The sequence below is a fragment of the Cotesia glomerata genome, unplaced genomic scaffold (genome assembly GCF_020080835.1).
Source record: "Cotesia glomerata isolate CgM1 unplaced genomic scaffold, MPM_Cglom_v2.3 scaffold_54, whole genome shotgun sequence".
Lineage (NCBI taxonomy): Eukaryota > Metazoa > Arthropoda > Insecta > Hymenoptera > Braconidae > Cotesia > Cotesia glomerata.
In genome coordinates, this window is record NW_025404171.1 from 1 (window position 1) to 25,490 (window position 25,490).

The 25,490-nt window shown below is 34.4% G+C and overlaps 1 protein-coding gene across 1 annotated transcript; it reads left to right on the forward strand.

Annotated features, from left to right (window-relative positions):
- Positions 1–10,450: 10,450 nt before the first annotated feature.
- LOC123274683 lies at positions 10,451–11,407 on the forward strand. Its single transcript, XM_044742425.1, has one exon. The coding sequence runs from the start codon at positions 10,451–10,453 to the stop codon at positions 11,405–11,407; it is 957 nt and encodes a 318-aa protein (XP_044598360.1).
- Positions 11,408–25,490: the final 14,083 nt, after the last annotated feature.

A 25,490-nucleotide genomic window follows, 5' to 3' on the forward strand; every position in this document is an offset into this window, starting at 1 on the left:
TGACTCTCCAGCTATTGTTCTTTAACATTTTTGGTAGCAGAGCGTGGTTTTAAGTGAAACAGTGTTAAGATGAGAGTCAGTCATATTAAGAATCTCATTGATGAGCAGATGGAGCTCATCAAAATCATCAACGAGGCCATCACAAACTTAACTCGTGTCGGGAAGAAAATATTTCGCTTCAACGTGTGGAGGCTAGGAAAACTGCTTTGCGTGACACCTGGAACAAATTCTCAGCTACTCACGATGCAATTAAAATTGCTATGAGAAAGTTAAGTGATCATAAGAAACGAAAGAGTTTTAAGGCTCCCTTATCTCCAGGACAATCTCTACAATTACCTATGATGCATACCTAGAACCATTGGAAAAGATGAACACCTTGTATTATCAGCTACGACAGGCTGAGAGCAGAGCATCGTCCAGTCACGAATACTGGAATTACCGGTTCATCATTTCCGGTCCTCGTCTACCAAATCTTGATCTACCAAAGTTTGTGGTAATCCATCTGAATGGCTGCAATTCAGGGGATCTGTTCACCTCCATAGTTGCTGTAATTCTTGTATCCATCATATGGAAGCTTCATTATCTTAGCAGAGTCTTACTGGTCCAGCAGCTGGTTTTTTAAAGAATACGGCCTTAACAACTGATAATTTCCAAAAGCATGGGATGCGCTGGTTTCATTCTACGAAAATAAGCGGTTGTTGGTAAAATTCAGCGCTTCAATCATTAATTACCATGAAGAGGATGACAAAAGAATCAGCTGTAGAAATGGAAGGTCTCTATTCTACAGTGTTCATCTATCGAACTTTAGAGACACTTGGACGACCAGTTAGCTTACTTGGGATGATTTCTTGGTCTTTGTGCAGTTCAACGTCTGGATTCAGAGAATCTGTCAAGGCATGAGAACTTTCGCTAGGTTCTATGAAAGATCCTCCAACTTGGAAACAGTTCATAGAGTTTCTGATGAGTCGATTACTAACTCTCTCAAGCAGTCAGAAAAATCAAAAAAGCTTGGGTCTCTCAGCATGAAATCCAAGAGTAACTACGGTTTATCATGCATCTGGAGATCCAAGTAATTTCAAGAAATGTTCTATTTGCTCCACAGACATCATTATACAACTAAATGTCCAGAGTTTGCTAATAAACCACTTGAGAAAAAATTGGCAGGTATCCAAAGACAAGAAGTTATGTTATAATTGCTTGAGAAATCATCTGGTCAACAAAGTGTACTTCGACAAGAAGGTGTATGAATTGCGGAGAAAGACATCCTTCAGCTATCCATAGCGATGAAGCTGGGTTCCAGCACCAAATGTTCAAGCCAATTTCAAGATAGATAAGATGTTGTCTTATTCATCTTCAACAACTAATCAAACTATAACTCGCCACTGCTCAAGTCGCAGTCGTTTCGGAACAAAGGATATCAAGTCCAAGCAAGAGCATTAAGTGATCCATGGGTCTCAAGTATCTTTTATATCTAAAAGATTAGTTCAGCAGCTTCATCTTAAAAGGAAACCAGTAACTATTCGAATTACATGGAATCGGCGCGGTAGAAATGCCGGAAGAACTCAAGGTCTGGTATCGGATTTAAGCATTACGACCTCACTTCAAAGTCATCTCAACAAGTAAATATTCAAGCTCATGTTCTTCCCTAAGTTAACCTTAGCAAGGATTCAAAGCTTTACGTCATCTGCAAATTGGAGTCATTTTCAACAACTTCAACTAGCCGACCCTGGCTACAATTAACCTGGTAAAATTGATGTTATCATTGGAGCAGATTATTATGAGTCAAATTTGTCTTGAAGGACTATGAAAGGGACCAACTAACTCTCCTACGGCTCAATCTTGATCTTTGGATGGATCCTTTTCGGTCCCACTGTAAATTCTTCTGCTAGCCTGTACAGTGTTTTTCACACTTCTGTTGATGAAGAACTCTGCGAACTTATACAAAGATTTTGGAAGCTGCGATGATATTCCTGTAAGCAATAAATCTTCTTTAACCCCAAATGACCAAGAATGTGAAGAATCAATTCAAGGAAACACATTCTCGAGATAATACTGGACACTATATCGTCCGGGTACCATTTTAAAAAAGCCGGTCGAATCTCTTGGAGAATCCAGAGTGCAGCACATCGTATGTTATTTACTTTATCCTAAGCGACTCCTGAAAAGACTCATCATTGCCGAGATGGCTTATCATGGATTCATGGATGAATATCGCGACTACAACATATGAGATTGGTATTTCTAGAGCTTCTACTCATGAGCCCTAAAGCTTTAGCTATTACTTACCTCATCATCACGGAGTAATACGAGAACAAAGAGTCTGGCACAACTAAGTACCGAGTGGTCTTCCAATGCGTCTTGTAAGACTTCAAGTGGGTTATGTTTAAATGACATTCTTGCTTCACACTGGACCTAAAGCTACAAACTGAACTAATCGATGTGCTCTTTACGATTCCGGTTCTTTAAATATGTGTCTTCGTCTCAGATATTGAGAAGATGTACAGGCAAATCATGGTCCATCCAAATGATTGGGATCTCCAAAGAATTTTTGTGGAAAAACGAAAAGGATGAATTAATTATTTATCAACTAATGACTGTCACTTATGGGATGGCTTGTGCTCCCTTTCTAGCTTTTGCGAGTTATGCAGCAACTGGTTGAAGATGAAGAACCAAAGTACCCTCTGGCTATATCAACTCTAACAAAAGGCCGATACGTTGACGATAATGTCTCCGGTGGTGAAGATTCCATTCAAGAAGCACAAGAAACGGTGAAAACAAGTAAACAATCTCTGCATGGCGGGCGGTTTCGCTTCTTAAGAAATGGATAAGCGAAGAACGCTTTAACTTCTTCAATCCATCTCATCTGCGGATTCTCAACTTCTGGCTTCAGTAACAATTGATAAAAGTACAGTTGTACATGCTCTTGGCATGAATTGGTGATCGATTACTGACAAGTTCCAGTTCACATGGGTATATTCCTTGCTTATTCAAAAATTACAAAACGGACAATCCTATCAACTATTGCTGGAATTCTTCTGACCCACTTGGACTTCTGGCTCCGGTAGTAATCACGTAAATCTTAATTCAACAACTCTGGACGAATCAGCTGTGGGCTGGGATGATCCACTATCTGCCAGTTCTCAAAATCAATGGAAAGATTTGATTCAGAGTTTCCAAAGAGATGAACCAGATGTCAATTCCTCGCTGGCTTCAAACATCACTGGTAATCATTGTGAAATTCATGGATTTTGTGGATGCATCTCAGCAACTCTCGCTGCCTGTCATTTACGTCTTATCAAAGATCCAAATGAAAAACTCAGGAACTGTGTTATTGATGGCTCGAAGACCAAGGTAGCTCCTATCAAAGAGGCTAACGATCCCTCGACTAGAAACTTATCAGCTGCTTGTACTACTAACAAAATTAGATCATCACGTTCTTCGAAAGTTTGAAATAAAAGAAACCTCAAGATTCATACTTTGGAAAGATTCACAATCACACATACTTAGATAAATAATCATCCATCTCGTTGGAAGGAGAATTTATTCATAACAGAGTTTAGCTTTTATCCAAGAAACTCTTCCCGCAGCAAAATGGCATTTTTGTACCAGGTAAAGAAAATCACCTTACTGCTACACGTGGATTAATAACTCAATTATCCAAGCATTCTATTTGGTGGTTTGGTCCTGAATGGTTAAAGCAGTTGTAACAATACTTTTCCCCCCAAAAATTTAACTAGAAATTCGACCGAATGGCGGAGATATCGGCTGAGGTAGAGGTATTTTACGCTCGCCCTTTTTACAATATATAATAAAATTAACCGGAAGCTCCTCAGGCTGAGGTTGAGTGTGGACGCCAGGTAATTTTTTTGAAAATCACCAAAAATAATAAAAATTCCAACGATCAATTAACGATTTAAATTAATGAGAATGGAAAATAAATCACGAAATAATCAAAGTCGAGATTAGTATATTATTTGGAATCAAAAACAATAACTAAATAATTATAAACTAATATCTAGATTATTTGACTAAGATAGGAAGATGAGTCATAGGAAAAGAATCCGGGAATCAGCTTTCATACATTAATTATTAATGGATCAGAAAATTTCAATAAAAATAAATAAATTATTTATTCAATAACGAAGTTACTTAAAACTAAATTTATCCATTAAATAACAAAATAAATCCTTGATGGAATTCGTGATTAACATATAAATTTTCTTCCACTTATTTTACAATATTGCGTTCGAGAATAATAATAACCGCAATCAAAACAATAATCGTAACAGTAATTAAAATTTAAGAATATTAAATCTGAATTGCGCTTGAAAATACTACTTGTAATGATAGTTAATGTTTGACAATAATAATTGTCAATGACGCAAAATAATAAACCTAATTTGACAATAATAATTATAAAAAATTGCTGGCACGTATCGAAGGGACCCAACTTACGCGCGGCTTTCGAGGGACGGGTACAAATATTCCCCTTATGACCCAACCCCACCCACTTACTCGCTACGGGATCAGACCCGATCGAAATCGAAATAGTGATTTTAGTTGGACAGTAAGGAAGAATAACTTATTTGGCCAGGGAGACGCGGCAGGGTGTGCGGAGTATTGAGTGATCTCAACTTTGTGAGGTACTCACCAGAAAAGGAAACTCAAACCAAGGCACCAAATCCACACTCCTTACAATAGCCGGAGGGTCCCGCGTGCCTACCTCACACCAAGCGGGGCCACCGCGTGTCTGCTCAGGCCCATTTTTGTCACCGTAAAGCCGTTCGAGGCCTCGTGGTGTCGACAACAAGGGCACTCTCTAGCCCATTTTCCCCTAATTCAAGCTGAAGACTCTTTGCTCGCGATCGATATTGTAGGGCCTCACCCGTTGCGAGTAAAGGCTATGATTTATCACTCACATGAGTAAAATTAGGTACTATACTGCCAATGATTTTGGCAATGCATTCACAGATGATAAAAATAATAATAATAATAATGAATGGTGCACCAAAATAATTCATTATAAACATCTAGAAAATAAATATAAGATTAATTTTAAATTAATAAAATAATATCGAAAATTTCAAAACATATATATAGTAATAATAATAATAGTAATAATAATAATTATAAGCTTACATTTATAGATAAATACAAAATAGTAAAAAAGTTGAGACACACATTGAGTGTGGATCTTGTTTTATAAGCCAAATATTAGGCTGCAGGGAGGAACTTAGCGCACAGGGAATAAAAACCCAGACACCCCCCTGCCAGTATCAATGAAGTTGAAATTTTGTAAAATTAATCATGGGCGAAAACAAACGCGAACTCACACAGCCGCATGAGTCAATTACACACGCACACCCGTGTGCTCCAAGCTCAAAAACAAAATTTCTTAACTATCATGTAAACTAGTATTATATCTATTTAAATTATAACTTGTCCTTCCTCGCGACAATGTATTAAGAAATAATTGCAAGGTACAGGGCAATAGTCTATTTTACAATCGCACGCAAACGCTCGCGGCATATCGCTCCTACCACACACGGAACTTCCCAACGTGCGGGCCTACGCAGCGATTTGCTAATTCATATCTAATCTCGAAATCTATTTTCCGGCACATACCTACGAGGATTAACTTTGCTGTTATTGTACATAACGATCATACACAGGTCTTTGAGAAAAATCGACGACATTGCCTCTTCACGACCACCGGCGCTCTTGATGTCTCAGGGTCTTCTTCTTAGAGGATCGTCTTCTCCTGCGACGCTTTCACTACTCTTTTTAGCAACTTTCTGACTTGGCATCACTCGAACCGTCCTTTCTGGTCGCGGATCCGCCGGAGTGACTGTCGGACGAGCTTCGGCTTTTTGCTACTCGGATGCATCTTCACCCCGCTTTGTGTACTCCGAAGTCAAATTATGCACAGCCTCGTCACTGAAATAGTGAATTGTACCGTCGCTGGGTTTCTTCAAATCATGGCTACAATACCTCCTTGCGACGTCGTCTAAATATCCGATTATTTGCTGAGCTCACTCTGAGAGGCGCTGAATCTCTACTAGGAACCTTGGATTCACAATCGATCCCCTCGAGTCACTTTGATTTTCTAACTTTTTGGTCATTTACCACTCGAATTGCTTGTGTCACTCTTGACTAGTTTACTCTCGTCGTGCATCTTATCCATTGTCATTTGCTGAAGTTGGGTGAAGCAATTCTCTCATCTTTCGACTCCAACTTTCGTACAGCAACATCTAAGTCTCTCGAACGAGTCACGAATTGATCCATAGATGACTTCAAAAGATACAGAATTCACCCCCATTGTCCATCGGCGGGCCAGCGGTCTTACCTCGCATGATCCATGACAGCTTACTCCATCCACTGTGGAGACTCTCGGGTCATTCACGAGGGAGTTCATTGCCTTTGTGCGCTGAATACACGAGCCATCACTGTTCAACACTTCCTCCTCTGAAGATACTTCTCGGGTAAGTCACGAGCTCTCGTTGAGGTGTGCCACGTCCAGTGACTCCAAAACTCTCATGCTTCGCAAAAACTCCACTGGAAGCCAACTCCTGGATTAGGCGACTGCTTGAACTTAAGAGGAAGCTCGTCGACGCGTTCCAACTAAATCCTCCCACAAGAACTTCTCGGATCGACGATTGACTTGTTTGGTTAATATCGACGACGATTTCCGGTAATGATTTTCCTGTTTCACCGATTTCTGCATCCCTCCGAGAGCAAAGCATTGATTCTAGATCATCACACAGGGGGACTCTGCTTCATCCACAGCAGGATCCCCAATGCACCTCCCTGGCACTTTTATATTTGTGCTCTTGATGAGCTTGAATCAAGCGGTCTTGAAGTAAGTTTCTAAATTTCCTCTTTCGACGATAAGCCTAAGCCACAAAGAAAAAGCCTCAACTGATTCTGATTGGTACCTGAGGCCAGTCATCAAATCAGGCTTGGTCCATCGCTGGCGAGGGATTATGTACTGGGTCCGTCCTTATAATGTTTCTCGATCGGCTTGGGTACTGGAATCTATCGATTCACATCTAAATGTGAAATTCAATTATCGCAAGTCGAACGCCGAACGTCGTTCCGCTTCCTTCCAACTCGCCAACTTCGCGAAACCTGGCTACCATTGACTTTCAATGTTGCCTTTATTATTTACAATTGAAATCAACCAGGGGACCACTTACCTCCAAAATGAAAATTAAGTACAAAAGTCGATATTGATCGACGCGGTGACAAGTAATAAAGAAAATTCCAATGAATTTAGCGGTCAACCGATGACGAATAATAATAATAGAACAAAGAAAACCACGATTTATAACGACAGAAAAATAATCATAATAACCAAATAAATTCAAATCGTAGTAGTAAATCAAACTTCACTTATTATTTTAAAGCGTTTACTACGTGCTTGGAAACATAAGTATAAATTAAATGACGACGATGATTTCATTTCTTAAATCCAATTATTTAATTCCGAAACAAAATAATCATTTCAAACTATCAATTTATTAATTCTAAAGTATTTTCGGGATTTATCAGATGTCATGGAAGATTATTTTCAGCATCGCATCGATAATAATAATAATCCGCTGGGACTGCGGCGCTAAATCAGGTGTGAATGCGATAGACTACCGGAGAACGACAAGCTACAAGTCAGTCCCGCGTGACGTCATCGACCAAAAACTTTACGTCGACAAAGCAGACATCTGTGCTTTCTCAAGCTGAAACTCCTTTCACGTTGAATAATGTTAATCGCTTGTACTCGATACGAATCGACAAATTTGCTCAGTGATTCCAGGAACTCGATTCCACGATGTACAATAATTATTCTAATTTTGCGATCCTAGTCAACTTAAATAATTAACTAATGATGATTACCCTCGGCGTTGGTAATTACAACTTTAATAAAGGCCGTAATCAAACAAATAAATTTTAATTTTAAATACAAGAGATTAAATTTTATTTTAAATAAAAATAATATTAGTAACTCTCGAATTTCTAGTAAGAAGTGTGGAAAGAAGAATCGCCGATAGCTCGATGCAGTGACAAGTAAGCCGAATGACGTCACTGCTTCGGAATTTCTTTCGCTAGACAAACGCTCGACGCTTTCTGTCCTTTTCCAACTCTACTCTTTCGGACCTGCCTGTACAAAACGCTTAAATTTCATTCGCATTTATTTCAATAAATCGCTCCCCGCAATTATCGCCCGGGTATCAAATAAATAAATAATTGATTAATGGTTCCCTGGCCCCACGTTGGGCACCATGTAACAATACTTTTCCCCAAAATTTAACTAAATTCGACCGATGGCGGAGATATCGGCTGGGTAGGGTATTTTACGCTCGCCCTTTTTAAACATATAATAAAATTAATCCGGAAACCCCTCAGGCTGGGTTAGTGCACATTTGGACGCCAGGTAATTTTTTTTTTATGAAAATCACCAAAAATAATAAAAATTCAGGGGCCGCGCCGGACGATCAATTAACGATTTAAATTAATGAGGAATGAAAAATAAACCACGAAATAATCAAAGTCGAGATTAGTATATTATTTGGAATCAAAATAATAACTAAATAATTATAAGCTAATATCCTAGATTATTTGACTAAGATAGGAAGATGAGTCATAGGAAAGAATCCGGGAATCAGCTTTCATACATTAATTATTAATGGATCAGAAAATTTCAATAAAAATAAATAAATTATTTATTCAATAACGAAGTTACTTAAAACTAAATTTATCCTTTAAATAACAAAATAAATCCTTGATGGAATTCGTGATTAACATATAAATTTTTCTTCCACTTATTTTACAATATTGCGTTCGAGAATAATAATAACCGCAATCAAAACAATAATCGTAACAGTAATTAAAATTTAAGAATATTAAATCTGAATTGCGCTTGAAAATACTACTTGAAATGATAGTTAATGTTTGACAATAATAATTGTCAATGACGCAAAATAATAAACCTAATTTGGCAATAATAATTATAAAAAATTGCTGGCCGTATCGAGGACCCAACACGCGGCTTTCGGGACAGGTACAAATATTCCCTTATGATAACCCTTACTCGCTACGGGATCGACCCGATCAATCGATAGTGATTTTAGTTGGTCAGTTAAAGAATAACTTATTTAAGCCAGGAGACAGCGGTGTGCGGATATTGGTGATCTCAGCAGTACTCACCAGAAAAGGAAACTCAAACCAAGGCACTAAATCCACACTCCTTACAGCGGAGGTCCCGCGTGCATACCTCACACCAAGCGGGCCACCGCGTGTCTGCTCAATTTTTGTCACCGTAAACCGTTCGAGGCCTCGTGTTCGACAACAAGGGCCTCTCTAGCCATTTTCCCCAATTCAATGAACTCTTTGCTCGCGATCGATATTGTAGGGCCTCACCCGTGCAGGAGTAAAAGGCTATGATTTTATCACTCATAGTAAAATTAGGTACTATATGCCAATGATTTACGGCAATGCACACAAATAATGTAATAATAATAATAAATTACAAATAATTCATTATAAATGATGAAATAAAAAGATAAAATTAATTCTTGAATTAATAACCATAATATTAGAAATTTTGCAAATATAAATAATACTAATAATATTAAATTCAATAAATAAATTCATAAATCAATATAAAATAATAAATTCAGAGACACACCGAGGGTGTGGATCTCTGTTTATAGAAAGCCTAGGCGCAGGGAGAGGACGCACACAGGGGAATAAAAACCCTGTGAAACACAGTCATCATCATCATGGCCTAATGGTTCAACAATTCCAACGATCAACGATAATCTGGAAGAACGTCCAATTAAAGTAATGACAACCAAACTTATACCTATGTCAATTGAAGAGTTTCTTCGGAGAACAACACCGAAATCATTTGATCAACTAAATCGCATTTATCATGATTTAACTCGACTACTTCGTATCACTGCCCTTTGTAGAAGATTCGGTCTAAGATTACGGAAGAAAGCAGCAAATCTTAAAACTGAGCCAATCACTGTACAAGAATTAAACGACGCTAAAATCTACTGGGTCAAGATAACACAACAACATGCCTTCAATCAAGAAATCAAACAACTATCCAGAGGAGAACATCTGTCCAACTCTAATCCTCTAGTAAGATGAACACCTTTTATAGATTCACAAAGGGAGTTTCTTCAGTGAGGAGGAAGATTAGAGGAATCATCTCACTTGCCATTTGGGTGCCAAACATCCATGCTATTCTTCCACGAAATTCTCCACTGACTAAGATGATCATTGATAAAGCATCATCAAAAAGCTCTTCATGGAGGAATCCAAAAGACTTTATCCCTTTATTCTAGATGAATTTGCCTGGATTGTGGAGGAAGAACTTCAGTCAAATTAGCAATCTGGAACTGTGTAAGATGATGCAAGATTCCGACAAATCAAGAGCCAACAACTAATGGGTCAAGTACCAATTCAAGTCGAAGTTACTCCCTTCTCTCGTCCTTTTTTGCATACCGGTGTTGACTATGCTGGACCATTCATGCTAAAAACTTGGAGAGGACGCAATGCTCGTGAATATAAAGCATACATTGCCTTATTTGTCTGTGAATCTACGTCAGCTATTCATTTAGAACTTGTCACCGATTATACAACTAATGCCTTTATAGCAGCTTATAAACGGTTTACTGCCAGACGTGGGATTTGTGCAACATTGAGAAGCGATTGTGGAACCAATGTCAGAGGAGCGGACTCGGAACTTCGAAACCTCTTTTCTTCAACATCAAAACAGCTTGGTAAACTAGCTTCACTCCTCGCCAATGACGGTACTCAATGGTTGTTTAATCCTCCTTCTGCTCCTCATTTCGGTGGAAAGTGGGAATCTGGAGTGAGATCAAGAAAACACCATCTTTGTAGAGTAATAAGAAAACAACAACTAACTTATGAAGAAATGAGTACCTTCCTGACTCAAGTTGAAGCTGTTTTGAACTCAAGGCCTCTATGTTCGCTCACTGAAGATCCTGATGATCTTTCCGTGCTAACTCCTGGTCATTTTCTTATAGGAGGACCACTAAATATTGTACCTGAACCTTCTTTAGAAGATATTCAAATATCTCGTCTTTCTCGATGGCAGCTTCTGCGACGCATGACTGATGATTTTTGGACTAAGTGGTCTAAAGAATATCTTCAAAAGTATCAACCGATTTACAAATGGAATCAACCAATGCCTGAAATCAAACCAGGGTCACTAGTTCTCATTACGGATGAAAGATATCCACCAACAAAATGGCCTCTAGGACGCATCATCAAGGTTCACCCCGGTAAGGATGGCCACGTTCGAGTAGTTACTGTAAAAACGGCTACGAGTACCTTTGAAAGACCTGTCACTAAATTAAGAATCTTACCAATTCATTAACAATAGTTTGTTAAATCAATTTAACAAAGGCGGGCGGAAAATGTTTAAAAATTGTTGGTTATAATTCAAAATTATTAAATATGTGGCGCCACCTATTGATCGTTATGAGTACTCTAAACAACAACATTGGCGCTGTCGCTTAGCTCGCGCTCGCGCCTGCGCCTTACTCGCGTCTGCGCCTAGAAACATCTCGTAAAAGAAAAGTCTAGATCAAAATTCTTAATTTGGCTAAATAATAATTAAAAATCGATTAATTAATAATCAAAAGAGTTAAAATAAAGTAAAAATTCATTTTGTATCAAAATCATTCATTTTGTTAATCTGGAAAGTGAATTAATCAAAAAAGAGTTCTCTCGAACTCAATCGAGAGAATTTCAGCTGAAAATTCGAGAATCCCGCCAGTCAAGTATATAAGCCAGTCCTTCCGGCGCTGCGAGTCAGTCTTCAATTCAAACGCTTACTATTCACATCGTGATATCAAGCTAAGATAAAAGTCTTTCACTGCAACGAACTTGTCTACAAGTAAAATCTTGTTATTCTGAGTGTGAGAAAATCATCTAAGTCAGCGTGTTTATAACCTAATCGAAAAGCATCTTCTTTGGCGACTTCTAGACAAGAAAATCATCGTGTTCAAGGCTCGGTACTTCTTTTCACCCTGTTAGGTGACCTACAAGCTTCCTTGTGGTACACCTCAGAGAAAATCATCGTACCCAAGGCCCGGCTGGTCATCACCTTGTAAGGTGCACCTGCAGGCTCCCTTGAACACCTTCTAGAAGTCTATTCCTAATCAACAGATCCAGCACCTCTTCTCCTTTGGGTTTACGGTGTCTAACCACTATTTTAACCATTTGAGTGACTCATTGATTTCATAAAACGAAACTGTGATCTAAAAGATTGTGTGTTCTCTAACTTAAACTTATTGTTAATTTTGTAATAATTGTCAATAAAATTAACCTATAAAACTGACTCTCCAGCTATTGTTCTTTAACAGTAGATCTAGATCCAGATATCTATATAGATCTAGATTAACTAGATCTAGATCTAGATGTTCTAAATCTAGATCTAGTTGATTTCGATCTAGATCTAGTTGTTCTTATGTAGATCTAAATCGAGATCTTAGTAAACAAGATCCAGATATCTATATAGATCAACTTGATCTAGATCAACTAGACCTCGATCAAATAGATCTAGATCAATCAGATCTAGGTCAACTAGATCTAGATCAACTAGATCTAGTTCAACTAGATCGAGATTAACTAGATCTAGATCAACTAGATCTAGTTCAACTGGATCTAGATCAACTAGATCTAGATGTACTGATCTAGATCAACTAGGTCAAGATCTAGATCAACTAGATCGAGATTTAGATCAACTAGGTCAAGATCTCGATCAACAAGATAGAAATCTACAACAACAAGAACACGATTTAGATTCGTTCAATCTCATTATCGAACACAAGCGATCGCAGGTAGAAACGAATTACTTGACAAGGCTTGAACCAAGCTTACTATGATACTATGACCCAATGCTTTGAAAACCAAAAAACGATGGTCGTATCAACTTGAGGGAAATAATCTAGATGTAGATGTAGATCTAGAGAGAAATAATCTATATCTAGATGTAGATCTAGTTGTTCTAAATCTAGTTGATCTAGATCTAGAACGTTGTTGTTTATGTCGATCTAGATCGAGATCTTAGTAAACACGATCTAGATATCTATATAGATATCTATATAGATCTAGATCAACTAGATCTAGATCAACTAGATCTGGATCAACTAGATCTAGATCAACTAGATCTAGATTAACTAGATCTAGATCAACTAGATCTAGATCAACTAGATTTAGGTCTACTCTATCGAGATCTAGATCAACTAGATCGAGATTTAGATCAACTAGGTCAAGATCTCGATCAACAAGATAGAAATCTACAACAACAAAAACACGATTTAGATTCGTTCAATCTCATTATCGAACACAAGCGATCGCAGGTAGAAACGAATAACTTGACAAGGCTTGAACCAAGCCTAGGATGATAACTATGACCCAATGCTTTGAAAACCAAAAAACGAAGGTCGTGACAAGCTTGAGGGAAATAATCTAGATGTAGATGTAGATCTAGATGTTCTAAATCTAGATCTAGTTGATCTCGATCTAGATCTAGTTGATCTTATGTAGATCTAGATCGAGATCTTAGTAAACAAGATCCAGATATCTATATAGATCTAGATCAACTAGATCTAGATCAACTAGATCTAGATCAACTAGATCTAGATCAACTAGATCTAGATCAACTAGATCTAGATCAACTAGATCTAGATCAACTAGATCTAGATCAACTAGATCTAGATCAACTAGATCTAGATCAACTAGATCTAGATCAACTAGATCTAGATCAACTAGATCTCTAGGTCAACTAGATCTAGATCAACTAGATCTAGATCAACTAGATCTAGATCAACTAGATCTAGATCAACTAGATCTAGTTCAACTGGATCTAGATCAACTAGATCTAGATCAACTAGATCTAGATCAACTAGATCTAGATCAACTAGATCTAGATCAACTAGATCTAGATCAACTAGATCTAGATCAACTAGATCGAGATTTAGATCAACTAGATCGAGATTAATCGAGATCTAGAGCAACTAGTTCTAGTTCATCTAGATCTAGTTCAACTGATCTAGATCAATTCTAGATTCAGATCAACTCGATTCTGGATCAACGAGGTCGAAATCTAGATCAACTAGATCGAGATCTAGATCAACTAGGTCGAGATCTGGATCACATAGATTTAGATCAACTAGGTCAAGATCTAGATCAACAAAATAGAAATCTACAACAACAAGAACACGATTTATATTCGTTCAATCTCATTATCGAACACAAGCGATCGCAGGTAGAAACGAATTATTTGACGAGGCTTGATCCAGGCCTAGGATGATAACTATGACCCAATGCTTTGAAAACCTAAAAACGAAGGTCGTAACAAGCTTAAGGGAAATAATCTAGATGTAGATGTAGATCTAGATGTTCTAAATCTAGATCTAGTTGATCTCGATCCTAGATCTAGTTGATCTAGTATAGCAAGATCTAGATATCTCTATATAGATCTGGATCAGTTATCTATATAGATCTGGTGATCTTATCTAAGAGATAGATCAACTAGATTCAGACGTGAGATCAACTAGATCTAGATCTACATCTAGATATAGATTATTTCCCTCTAGATCTACATCTACATCTAGATTATTTCCCTCAAGCATGTCACGACCTTCGTTTTTTGGTTTTCAAAGCATTGGGTCATAGTTATCATTTTAGGCTTGGTTCAAGCCTTGTCAAGATATTCGTTTCTACCTGCGATCGCTCGTATTCGATAATGAGATTTTTCAAATCTAAATTGTGTTCTTGTTGGATCTCATTGATCTAGATATAAATCCAGTTGATCTAGATCTCGATCTAGTTGATCTAGATTTCGACCTCGTTGATCCAGATCTCGATCTTGTTGATCTAAATCTAGTAGATCTAGAACTAGTTGATCTAGATCTAATTGATCTAGATCTAGTTGATCTAGATCTAGTTGATCTAGATCTATATAGATATCTATATAGATATCTGGATCGTGTTTACCAAGATCTCGATCTAGATCTACATAAACAACAACGTTCTAGATCTAGATCAACTAGATCTAGATCTACATGAACAACAACGTTCTAGATCTAGATCAACTGGATCTAGATTGAGATCAACTAGATCTAGATCTAGATCTACATCTAGATACAGATTATTTCCCCCTAGATCTACATCTACATCTACATTATTTCCCTTAAGCTTGTCACGACCTTCGTTTTTTGGTTTTCAAAGCATTGGGTCATAGTTATCATCCTAGGCTTGGTTCAAGCCTTGTCAAGATATTCGTTTCTACCTGCGATCGCTTTTGTTCGATAATGAGATTATTCAAATCTAAATTGTGTTCTTGTTGATCTAGATCTCATTGATCTAGATATAAATCCAGTTGATCTAGATCTCGATCTAGTTGATCTAAATCTAGTAGATCTAGATCTAGTTGATCTAGATCTCATTGATCTCGATCTAGATCTAGTTGATCTCGATCTAGATCTAGTTGATCTAGATCTAGTTGATCTAGATCTAGTTGATCTAGATCTAGTTGATCTAGATCTAGTTGATCTAGATTCAGTTGATCTAGATCTCATTGATCTAGATCTAGATCTAGTTGATCTAGATCTAGTTGATCTAGATCTAGTTGTCCTAGATCTAGTTAATCTAGATCTAGTTGATCTTGATATAGTTGATCTAGATCTATATAGATATCTGGATCTAAATCTACATTAGATCAACTAGATCTAGATCGAGATCAACTAGATCTAGATTTAGAACAACTGGATCTACATCTAGATCTAGATTATTTCCCCCTAGATCTACATCTACATCTAGATTATTTCCCTCAAGCTTGTTACGACCTTCGTTTTTTGGTTTTCAAAGCATTGGGTCATAGTATCATCCTAAGCTTGGTTTAAGCCTTGTCAAGTACTTCGTTTCTACCTGCGATCGCTCGTGTTCGATAATGAGATTGAACGATCTAAATCGTGTTCTTGTTGTTGTAGATTTTTATCTTTTTGAATTTTTAATGAATTTTTATTTTCATATTCAATAAATCAAGTCATTTTTGACTGAGAAATAACTAGCAAGGGTTAGTAAGAGTCACTATGCAGCTGTGACTAAATTTTTATTTTTATTTAAAATAATTTAAGTATGTTTAATCATAAAATGAGTAGCGAGTGTCAAGTAGAAGCACTGCGTGGCTATGGATGGAGTTTTCTATTCTTTTTCAATGCTTAAAGTAAATTTTACTTAAAAAACAAGTATCGAGTGTCAGTAGAAGGCACTGAGCGGATATGATAAAGTTTTTATTTTTAATCAGATTAATTCATAAACGAAAATTTTAGTTGAAAAATAAGTATTGCGAATGAGTAGGAGACACAAGGAGGCTAGGAATAAATTTTTATTTTTATTTTGAATATTTAGAGTAATTTTTAATTAAAAATTAAGTAGCGAAGGTCAAATAGAGGCACTGGGCAACTATTAATGAATTATTATTCTTATTTCGAATACTTAAAGTAATTTTAACTTGAAAAACATTTAGCGAGGATCAGTAAGAGGCACTGGGCGGCTATAACTGAATTTCTATTTTTTTAGAATGATTAAAGGACTTTATGATTAAAAAATAGGTAGCGAGAGGTGATTAAGGGACACCGGGCGGCTAGGAATGAATTTTTATTTTCATTTGGAATAATTCATAAATAAATAGCAAGTATTGATAGTCTCTCAGTCAGAGGCACCGGGCCGCTATGCCTGAACTTTTATTTTTATGTAGATTCATTAATGAACTTCTTAATTGAAAAATAAGTAGCGAGGGTAACTATAAAGCCCTGGGCTAGTAATAAATTATCATTTTTTCTCCAATAATCAAAATAATTTCTAATCAAAAAATAAGTAGCGATGGTTAATTAAAGGCAATGGGCGGCTATCAATGAATTTTTAATTTAATTTTGAATGGTTAGATTATTTTTAATTCAAAAGTTAGTAGCGACTGTCAAGTAAAGGCACTGTCTGGCTACGAATATATCTTTATTTCTATTTCGAATACTTAACGTTATTTTTACTTGAAATACCAATAACGAGAGTCAGTAAAAGGTACTGGGAAGCTATGACTGGATCCTTATTCTCATTAAGAATTATTTATGTAATTTTTAATCGAAAAATGAGTACAGTCGACGCTCTCTGTATTGGACCTCTCTGTATTTGACCGCTCTCTGTATTTGACCACATTCTTCCTCTGTATTTGACGATTTTACATAGCTCTTATGGACAAGGACGAGTCAAATACAGAGAACGGTCCTGTACGGGCGAGTCAAATACAAAGAGCGTTGACTGTAGAGAATGTCAAGTAGAGGAATTGGCGGCTATGAATGAATTTTTATTTTTATTTAAAATATGTTAAGAAATTTTCAATTGCAAAATAAGTAGCGAGGATTAGTTAAAAGCACTAGGCAGCTATGAAAAATTTTTTATCTTATTTAAAATAATCAATTTAATTTTCAATTGAAAAATTTGTGCTAAGTGTTGAGTAACGGGACTGAACGGCTACGAATAAATATTTATTGTTATTTTATATACTTAAAGTAATTTTTTATTGAAAAATAATTAACGAGGCTGAGTCAGAGGCCCTGGGCGGCTGAAAATAAATTTTGAACGTTATTTTAAATATTTAAAAATAGTTTCAATTGAAAAACCAGTAACAAGGGTCAGTAAGAAGTAATGGGTGGCTAGGAATTAATTTTTATTTTCATTCGTAGTAATAAGTAATTTTTAATCAAAAAATAAGTAGCAAGGGTCAGTTAGAGGCCCTAGTCAACCATGAATGATTTTTTATTTCAATTTAGAAGAATTTAAATAATTTTTTATTGAGAATTCAGTAGCGACTGTCACGTAAAGGCATTGGGTGGCTAGAAATAGATCTCTATTCTTATTTCGAATAATTAAAGTAATTTTAAATTGAAAAATTAATGGTGAGTTTTAAGTAGCGGCACTGGGCGGCTACGGATGAATTTTTATTATTATTTAGAATATTTATAGTAATTTTTACTTGAAAAACAAGTAGCCATGGTCAGTAAAAGGCACTGGGCAGCTATTAGTGAAATTTTATTTTAATTTGAAATGATTCAAGAAATTTCTTAATGAAAAATAAATAGCAAGGGTCAGTTAGAGGCACTGGGCGGCTATAAATGAATTTTTGTTTTTATTTTGAATAAATAAAGTAATTTTTAATTGATAAATGCTTGGTAAGTGTCAAGTAGAGGCACTGGATGGCTACGAATAGATTTCCATTTTTATTCAGAATGATTAAAGAAAATTTTAATTGATAAATTAGTGGTGAGTCTTAAATAGAGGCACTGGGTGGCTATAAAGGAATTTTGATTTTTAATTTGAATAAAGAAAGAAATTTTAAATGAATTACAAGTAGCAAGAGTTAGTGAGAGGCACTAGGCATTTTTAAATGTATTTTTATTTTCATTCAGAATAATAAGAGTAATTTCTAACTGAAAAATAAGTAGCGTTGGTAAGTTAGAGGCACTGGGCAGCTATAAATGGAAGTTTATTATTATTTGAAATATTTAAAGTAATTTTCAATTGAAAAACAACTAACAAGGGTCAGTTACAGACACTGCGTGGCTAGAAGTACATTTTCATTTTCATTTGGAATAATAAGAGAAATTTTTTATTAAAGAATAAGTAGCGAGGGTCAGCTAGAGGAACTGGGTGGCTATGAATGTATTTTTTATTTTAGATTGAATGATTAAATTAATTATCAATTAAAACATTCGTACCGATTGTCAAGTAATGCCTCTGGGCGGTTATAAAAAGATTCTCATTTTTATTTTGAGTGGGATTCAATTTTTAATTACTGGTAAATATGAAGAAGAGCCACTGGATGGCGACAATTTAATTTTTATTATTATTTTGAATAATTATAGTAATTTCCAATTAAAAAATAATTAGCCAGGATCAGTACGGGGCATTGGGCAGCAATGACTGAATTTTATTTTTACTTACAGCCCCTGACTTTCCGTTGTTGCATATTTTTTATTTTAAAATTTTTTTCATTGATTTAAATAAAAATATAAATTCATGGCTGCTTAGTGCCTCTTACTTATTATGACTACTGATTTTTCGATTAAAAATTACTTCAATTGTTTTAAATAAAAATAAATATTCATTCATAACTACCCAGTGCCTGTAACTGACCCTGGTAACTAAGTTTTACATTGAAATTACTTTTAATTAATCTAACTAAGAATAAAAATTCATTCATTGCTGCCCAGTCCCGCTAACTGATCCTCGCTACTAAACTGTTGGTTTAAAATTGGCTCAATGATTCCAAATAAAAATCGACAACTCAGTAACAGCCGCCTACAGCCCCTGACTTCCCGGTAGTAGTTATTTTTTATTTTAAAGTTATTTAATTCATTTAAATATAAGTAAAAATTTATTCATGGCGGCTAAGTGCCTCTAACTAATTATGAGTAGTGAATTTTTGAGTAAAAATTACTTTAATTTTTCTAAATGAAAAGAAAAATTCCATTCATAGCTACCAAGTACCTGTTACTGACCCTGATGAAAAAGGTTATTATTGAAATTACTTTAATTAATCAAAATAAAAATAAAAATTCATTCATGGTCGCCCAGTCCCTCTAACTGATCCTCGCTACTGGATTGTTAGTTCAAAATTGTCTCAATTATTCCAAATAAAAATCGAAAAATCAGTCACAGCGGCCAAGTGCCGCTGACTTACCGGCGGAGGTTATTTTTTATTTTCAGATTATTTGAATTCATTTGAATAAAAATAAAAATTCATTCATGGCTGCTTAGTGCCTTTAACTTATTATGAGTAGTGAATTTTTGATTAAAAATTACTTTAATTGTTCTAAATGAAAATAAAAATTCACTCATAGCTGACTCTAATAACAAAGTTATTTATTGAAATTACTTTAATTAATCTAACTAAAAATAAAAAATTGATTCATGGCTGCCCAGTCCCGCTAACTGATCCCCACCACTAAACTGTTAGTTTAAAATTGTCTCAATTATTCCAAATAAAAATCGAAAACTCGAAAAATAAGCAACAACGGGAAGTCAGGGGCTCGAAACAGCTTTGACTGAGTTTTCGATTTTTATTTGGAATAATTGAGACAATTTTAAACTAACAGTTTAGTGGTGGGGATCAGTTAGCGGGACTGGGCAGACATTTCAAAATTATTTCAATTCATTTAAATAAAAATATGAATTCATTCATGGCTGCTTAGTGCCTCTTACTTATTATGACTACTGATTTTTCGATTAAAAATTACTTCGATTGTTTTAAATAAAAAAAATATCCATTCATAGCTACCCAGTGCCTGTGACTGACCCTGATAATAAAGTTTTTTATTGGAATTACTTTAATTAATCTAACTAAAAATAAAAATTCATTCATGGCTGCCCAGTTCCGCTAACTGATCCTCGCTACTGAACTGTTAGTTTAAAATTGTCTCAATTATTCCAAATAAAAGTCGACAACTCAGTCACAGCCGTCTAGAGCCGCTGACTTCCCATAGTTGCTTATTTTTTATTTTATAATTATTTTAGTTTATTTAAATAGAAATAAAATTTCACTCATTGTTGCTTAGTGTCTAACTTACAACTACTATTGAATTTTTAGTTAAAAATTACTTCAATTGTTCTAAATAAAAATAAAAATTTATTCACAACTACTACGTGCTTCTAAATGACCCTGATAACTGATTTTATGATTAAATATAATTCGATTGATCAAAATGAAAATTAAAATTTATTCACAGCCACGCAGTGCCTGTAACTGACCCGGATCAGTAATTTTTTAAGTAAAATTAATTTAATTTTTCTAAATGAACATTAAAATTTATTCATAGCTACTCAATGCTTTTGACTGACCGTTGCTACGTATTTTTTATTTTTAAATTACTTTAATTATTTTGTATAAATTTAAAAATCTATTCATAGCCACCCAGCGCCTGAAACTGTTTCCAATCAATAGTTTTTTATTTAAATTCAATTTAATTATTTTAAATGAAAAAAACCTCATTCGTAGCCGCCCAGTTTTTCTAACTAACCGTCCCTACTTATTTTATTTAACACAAATTACTTTAATTATTTTAAATAAAAATGAAAATTCATATATGGCCGGCCAGTACCTTTAGCTGATCCTCGTTAGTAATTTTTCAATTCAAAATTGCTTCAATTATTCCATATAATAATTAAAATCTCAGTCATAGCCAACTATTGCCTCTGACAGACCGTAACCCCATATAGTTTACTAGCCGTTACCCGCCCGCTTCGCGTGGCGTACAATATACGCCAGGCGCGAAAAATATTAATTTTGTTATCTAACTACGTATACAAATACACGGAGTGATCATATAATGGTACATGATCATCTATTAGGGCTTTTACCTTATACAAAAATTTTTAATTTTTTTTATATTTAATGCCTTCTTATTATCCATTAGGAATTGACTTTTAAAATTTTTTAATTAGCGCCCACGCAAGGATTTGTGAGGGTGGCATTTCATAAAATTCATTCTTCACAGCTCAAAAACTCCAAAAAAATCAATCTGGCCAAGTTTCAATCCTTTAGCTGCTATAGATTAAAAGTACAATTTCTTTTAATTTTACGCCCACGCACGGACATGTGGGGGTAAAATTAAATGAAATTTATTCTTAACAGCTCAAAAACGCCAAAAAAGCATTCTGGCCATGTTTCGAAGTATTAATAGCTATAGATTGAAATTTACGAATTTTTTTTTAATTTGACGCCCACGCACGGGCACGCCAGGGGGGTGGAATGTCACAGAATTTGTTTTTAAAAAATTCTAAATGTAATTTGAAACATTCTGGCCAAGTTTTGAACTATTAAAAAACATAATTGAAAAATATGAATTTTTTTTCGTAAACAACCCCGCAACCCCCCTTGTGGGTGGAATTTCGTGAAATCCGTTCTTAGCTGACCTCTACTTGGCAAAAGGAATATTCCTGCCAAATTTCAAGTCTCTAGGTCTTATAGGTCTAGAGATATCGTGATGAGTGATATCTATATCTCTATATAAAGTCTCCTATATATATATAGATTTTAAAATTATTTCGATCCATTTGAATAATGGAAATAAAAAGTCATTGATAGCTGCCGAGTTCCTCTAACTTACTATAAATATTGATTTTTCAAATAAAAATTACTTTTATCGTTCTGAATAAGAGTAACTATCCAGCTACCTGTCGCCTGTGACTGACCCTAATCACTAAGTTATTATTGAAATTAATTTAATAATTTTAAATCGAAATAAAAATTTATTCATGACAGCCCAGTTTTCTTCATAAACTCTCTCTACCGATTTTTTTCATTGAAAATTACCTTTATTATTCTAAATAAAAATAAAAATTCAACACGGCCGCTCAGTACCTGTAAATAATCCTTGCTACTGATATTTAAATTGAAAATTGCCTTGATTACTCCAAATAAAAATCAAAAACTCAGTTATAGCCGCCTGGAGCCACTGACTGACCGTCAATCATTATATTTTATTTAAAAATTATTTTAATTCATCTAAATAAGAAAATAATTTCACTAATGGCTGCTTAGTGCCTCTAACTTATTATAACTAATAGTTTTTTGACTAAAAATTACTTTAATCTTTCTTAATGAAAATAAAAATTTCTTCACAGCTACCCAGTGCCTGTAACTGACCCTACTAACAAAGGTTTCTATTGAAATTACTTTAATTAATCTAAATAAAAATAAAAATTCATTCATGGCCGCCCAGTCCCTCTAACTGATCCTTGCTACTGAATTGAAAGTTTAAAATTGTCTCAATTATTCCAAATAAAAATCGAAAACTCAGTCACAGCCGTCTAGAGCCGCTGACTTCCCGGAATTGCTTATTTTTTATTTTAAAATCATTTTAATTCATTTAAATTGAAATAAAATTTTAGTCATGGTTGCTTATTGCCCCTACCTAACAACTACTATTGTATTTTAAATTAAAATTAATTGAATTTTTCTAAATGAAAATAAAAATTTATTCATAGCTACCGACTGCCTTTGACTTACCGACGCTACTTATTTTTTATTTTTAAATTACTTCAATTATTTTGAATAAAAATAAAAATCTATTTATAGTTGCCCAGTACCTGTAACAAGCTGATCACTAATTTTTCAATTGGATCTAATTTAATTATTCTGAATGAAAAAAATTTCATTCGCAGCCGCCCAGTTATTTTACCTAACCCTCGCAACATATATTTTTTTGTCAATAATCACCTCGATTCTTTTAAATAATACTAAAAATTTTTCTATGGTCACCCAGTACTTCAAAATAATCATCGCTAGCTATTTTTTAGTTTGAAATTGCCTAAATTATTCAAAATAAAAATCAAAAACTCAGTCATAGCCGCCTGTTGCTCCTGGCTGACCGTCAATCCTTATTTTTTATTTAAAAATTATTTTAATTCATTTAAATCAAATTAAAATTTTACTTATGGCTGCTTAGTGCCCCTAATTTTTTATAATTACTGATTTTTGATTTAAAAATAATTTCAATTGTTTCAAATGAAAATAAAAATTCATTCATAGCTACCCAGTGCCTGTAACTGACCCTGATAACAAAGTTTTTTATTGAAATCACTTTAATTATTCTAAATAAGAATAAAAATTCATCTATTGCCGCCCAGTCACTCTAACTGATCCTCACTATTGAATTGTTAGTTCAAAATTGTCTTCATTATTCCAAATTCAAATCGACAACTCAGTCACAGCCGCCTAGAGCCCCTGACTTCCCATTGTTGCTAATTATTTATTTTCAAATTATTTTAATTCATTTAAATGAAAATGAAAATTCATCCATTACTGCTTAGCGCTTCTAACTTACTATAACTACTGATTTTTGAATAAATAATTACTTCAATCGGTCTTCATGAAAATAAAAATTCCTTCATAGCTACCCAGTACCTGTAACTGACCCTAATAACAAATTTTTTTATTGAAATTACTTTAATTAATCTAAATAAAAATAAAAATTCACTCATGTTTACTTAGTGCCTTTAACTTATTATGACTAATGATTTTTTGACTAAAAATTAATTTAATTGTTCTATATGAAAATGAAAATTCATTTATAGCTATCCAGTACCTGTTACTGACACCCTGATTACAAAGGTTTTTATTGAAATTACCTTAATTAATCTAACTAAATATAAAAATTCATTCATAGCTGCACAGTCCCTCTAACTTATCCTCGCTACTGAATTGTTAGTTTAAAATTGTCTCAATTATTCTATATAAAAATCGAAAACTCGGTCACAGCTATCTAGAGCCGCTGACTTTCCGTAGTTTCTTATTTTTTATTTCAAAGTTATTTTAATTCATTCAAATAGAAACAAAAATTTCACTCATGGTTGCTTATTGCCTCTACGTTACAACTACTATTGTATTTTTAATTAAAAAATAACTTTAATTGTTCTAAATAAAAATAAAAATTAATTCACAGCTTTGTAGAACCTGTGAATGACCTTGATCACTGATTTTTTTAATTAAAATTAATTAAATTGTTCGAAATGATAATAAAAATTGATCCATAGCTACCCAGTGCATTTGATTTACCGGTGCTACTTATTTTTTATTTTCAAATTAATTCAATTATTCTAAATAAAATTAAAAATCTATTTATAGTTGCCCAGTACCTGTAAATGAACTTGATCACTAATTTTTCAATTGGATCTAATTCAATTATTCTGAATGAAAAAAATTTCATTCGTAGCCGCCTAGTTATTCTACCTAACCCTCGCAACATATTATTTTTTTATCAATAATCATTTATTTTAAATAAAACTGAAAATTTATTGATAGCCACTCAGTACTACTAACAAATCCTCGATAGCAATTTTTTAATTAAATATTGCCTTAATTATTCAAATTGAAAATAAAAAACTCAGTCACAACCGCCTGGTGCCCCTGACTGACCGTCATTCCTTATTTGTTATTTAAAAATTATTTTAAGTTATTTGAATAAAATTAAAATTTCACTCGTGGCTGCTTAGTGACTCTAACTTATTATGACTACTGATTTTTGATTTAAAAATAACTTCAATTCTTCTAAATAAAAATAAAAATTAATTCATAGCTACACTGTGCCTGTAACTGACACTGATAACAAAGTTTTTTAATGAAATTAGTTTAATTAATCTAAATCAAAATAAAAATTCATCCATTGCCGCCCAGTCCCTCTATCTGATCCTCACTATTGAATTTTTAGTTTAAAATTGTCTCAATTATTCCAAATTAAGATCGAAAACTCAGTCACATCCGCCTAGAGCACCTGACTTCCCATTGTTGCTTATTTTTTATTTTCAAATTATTTTAATTGATTTGAATGAAAATAAAAAATAATTTATGACTGCTTAGCGCTTCTAACTCACTATCACTACTGATTTTTGAA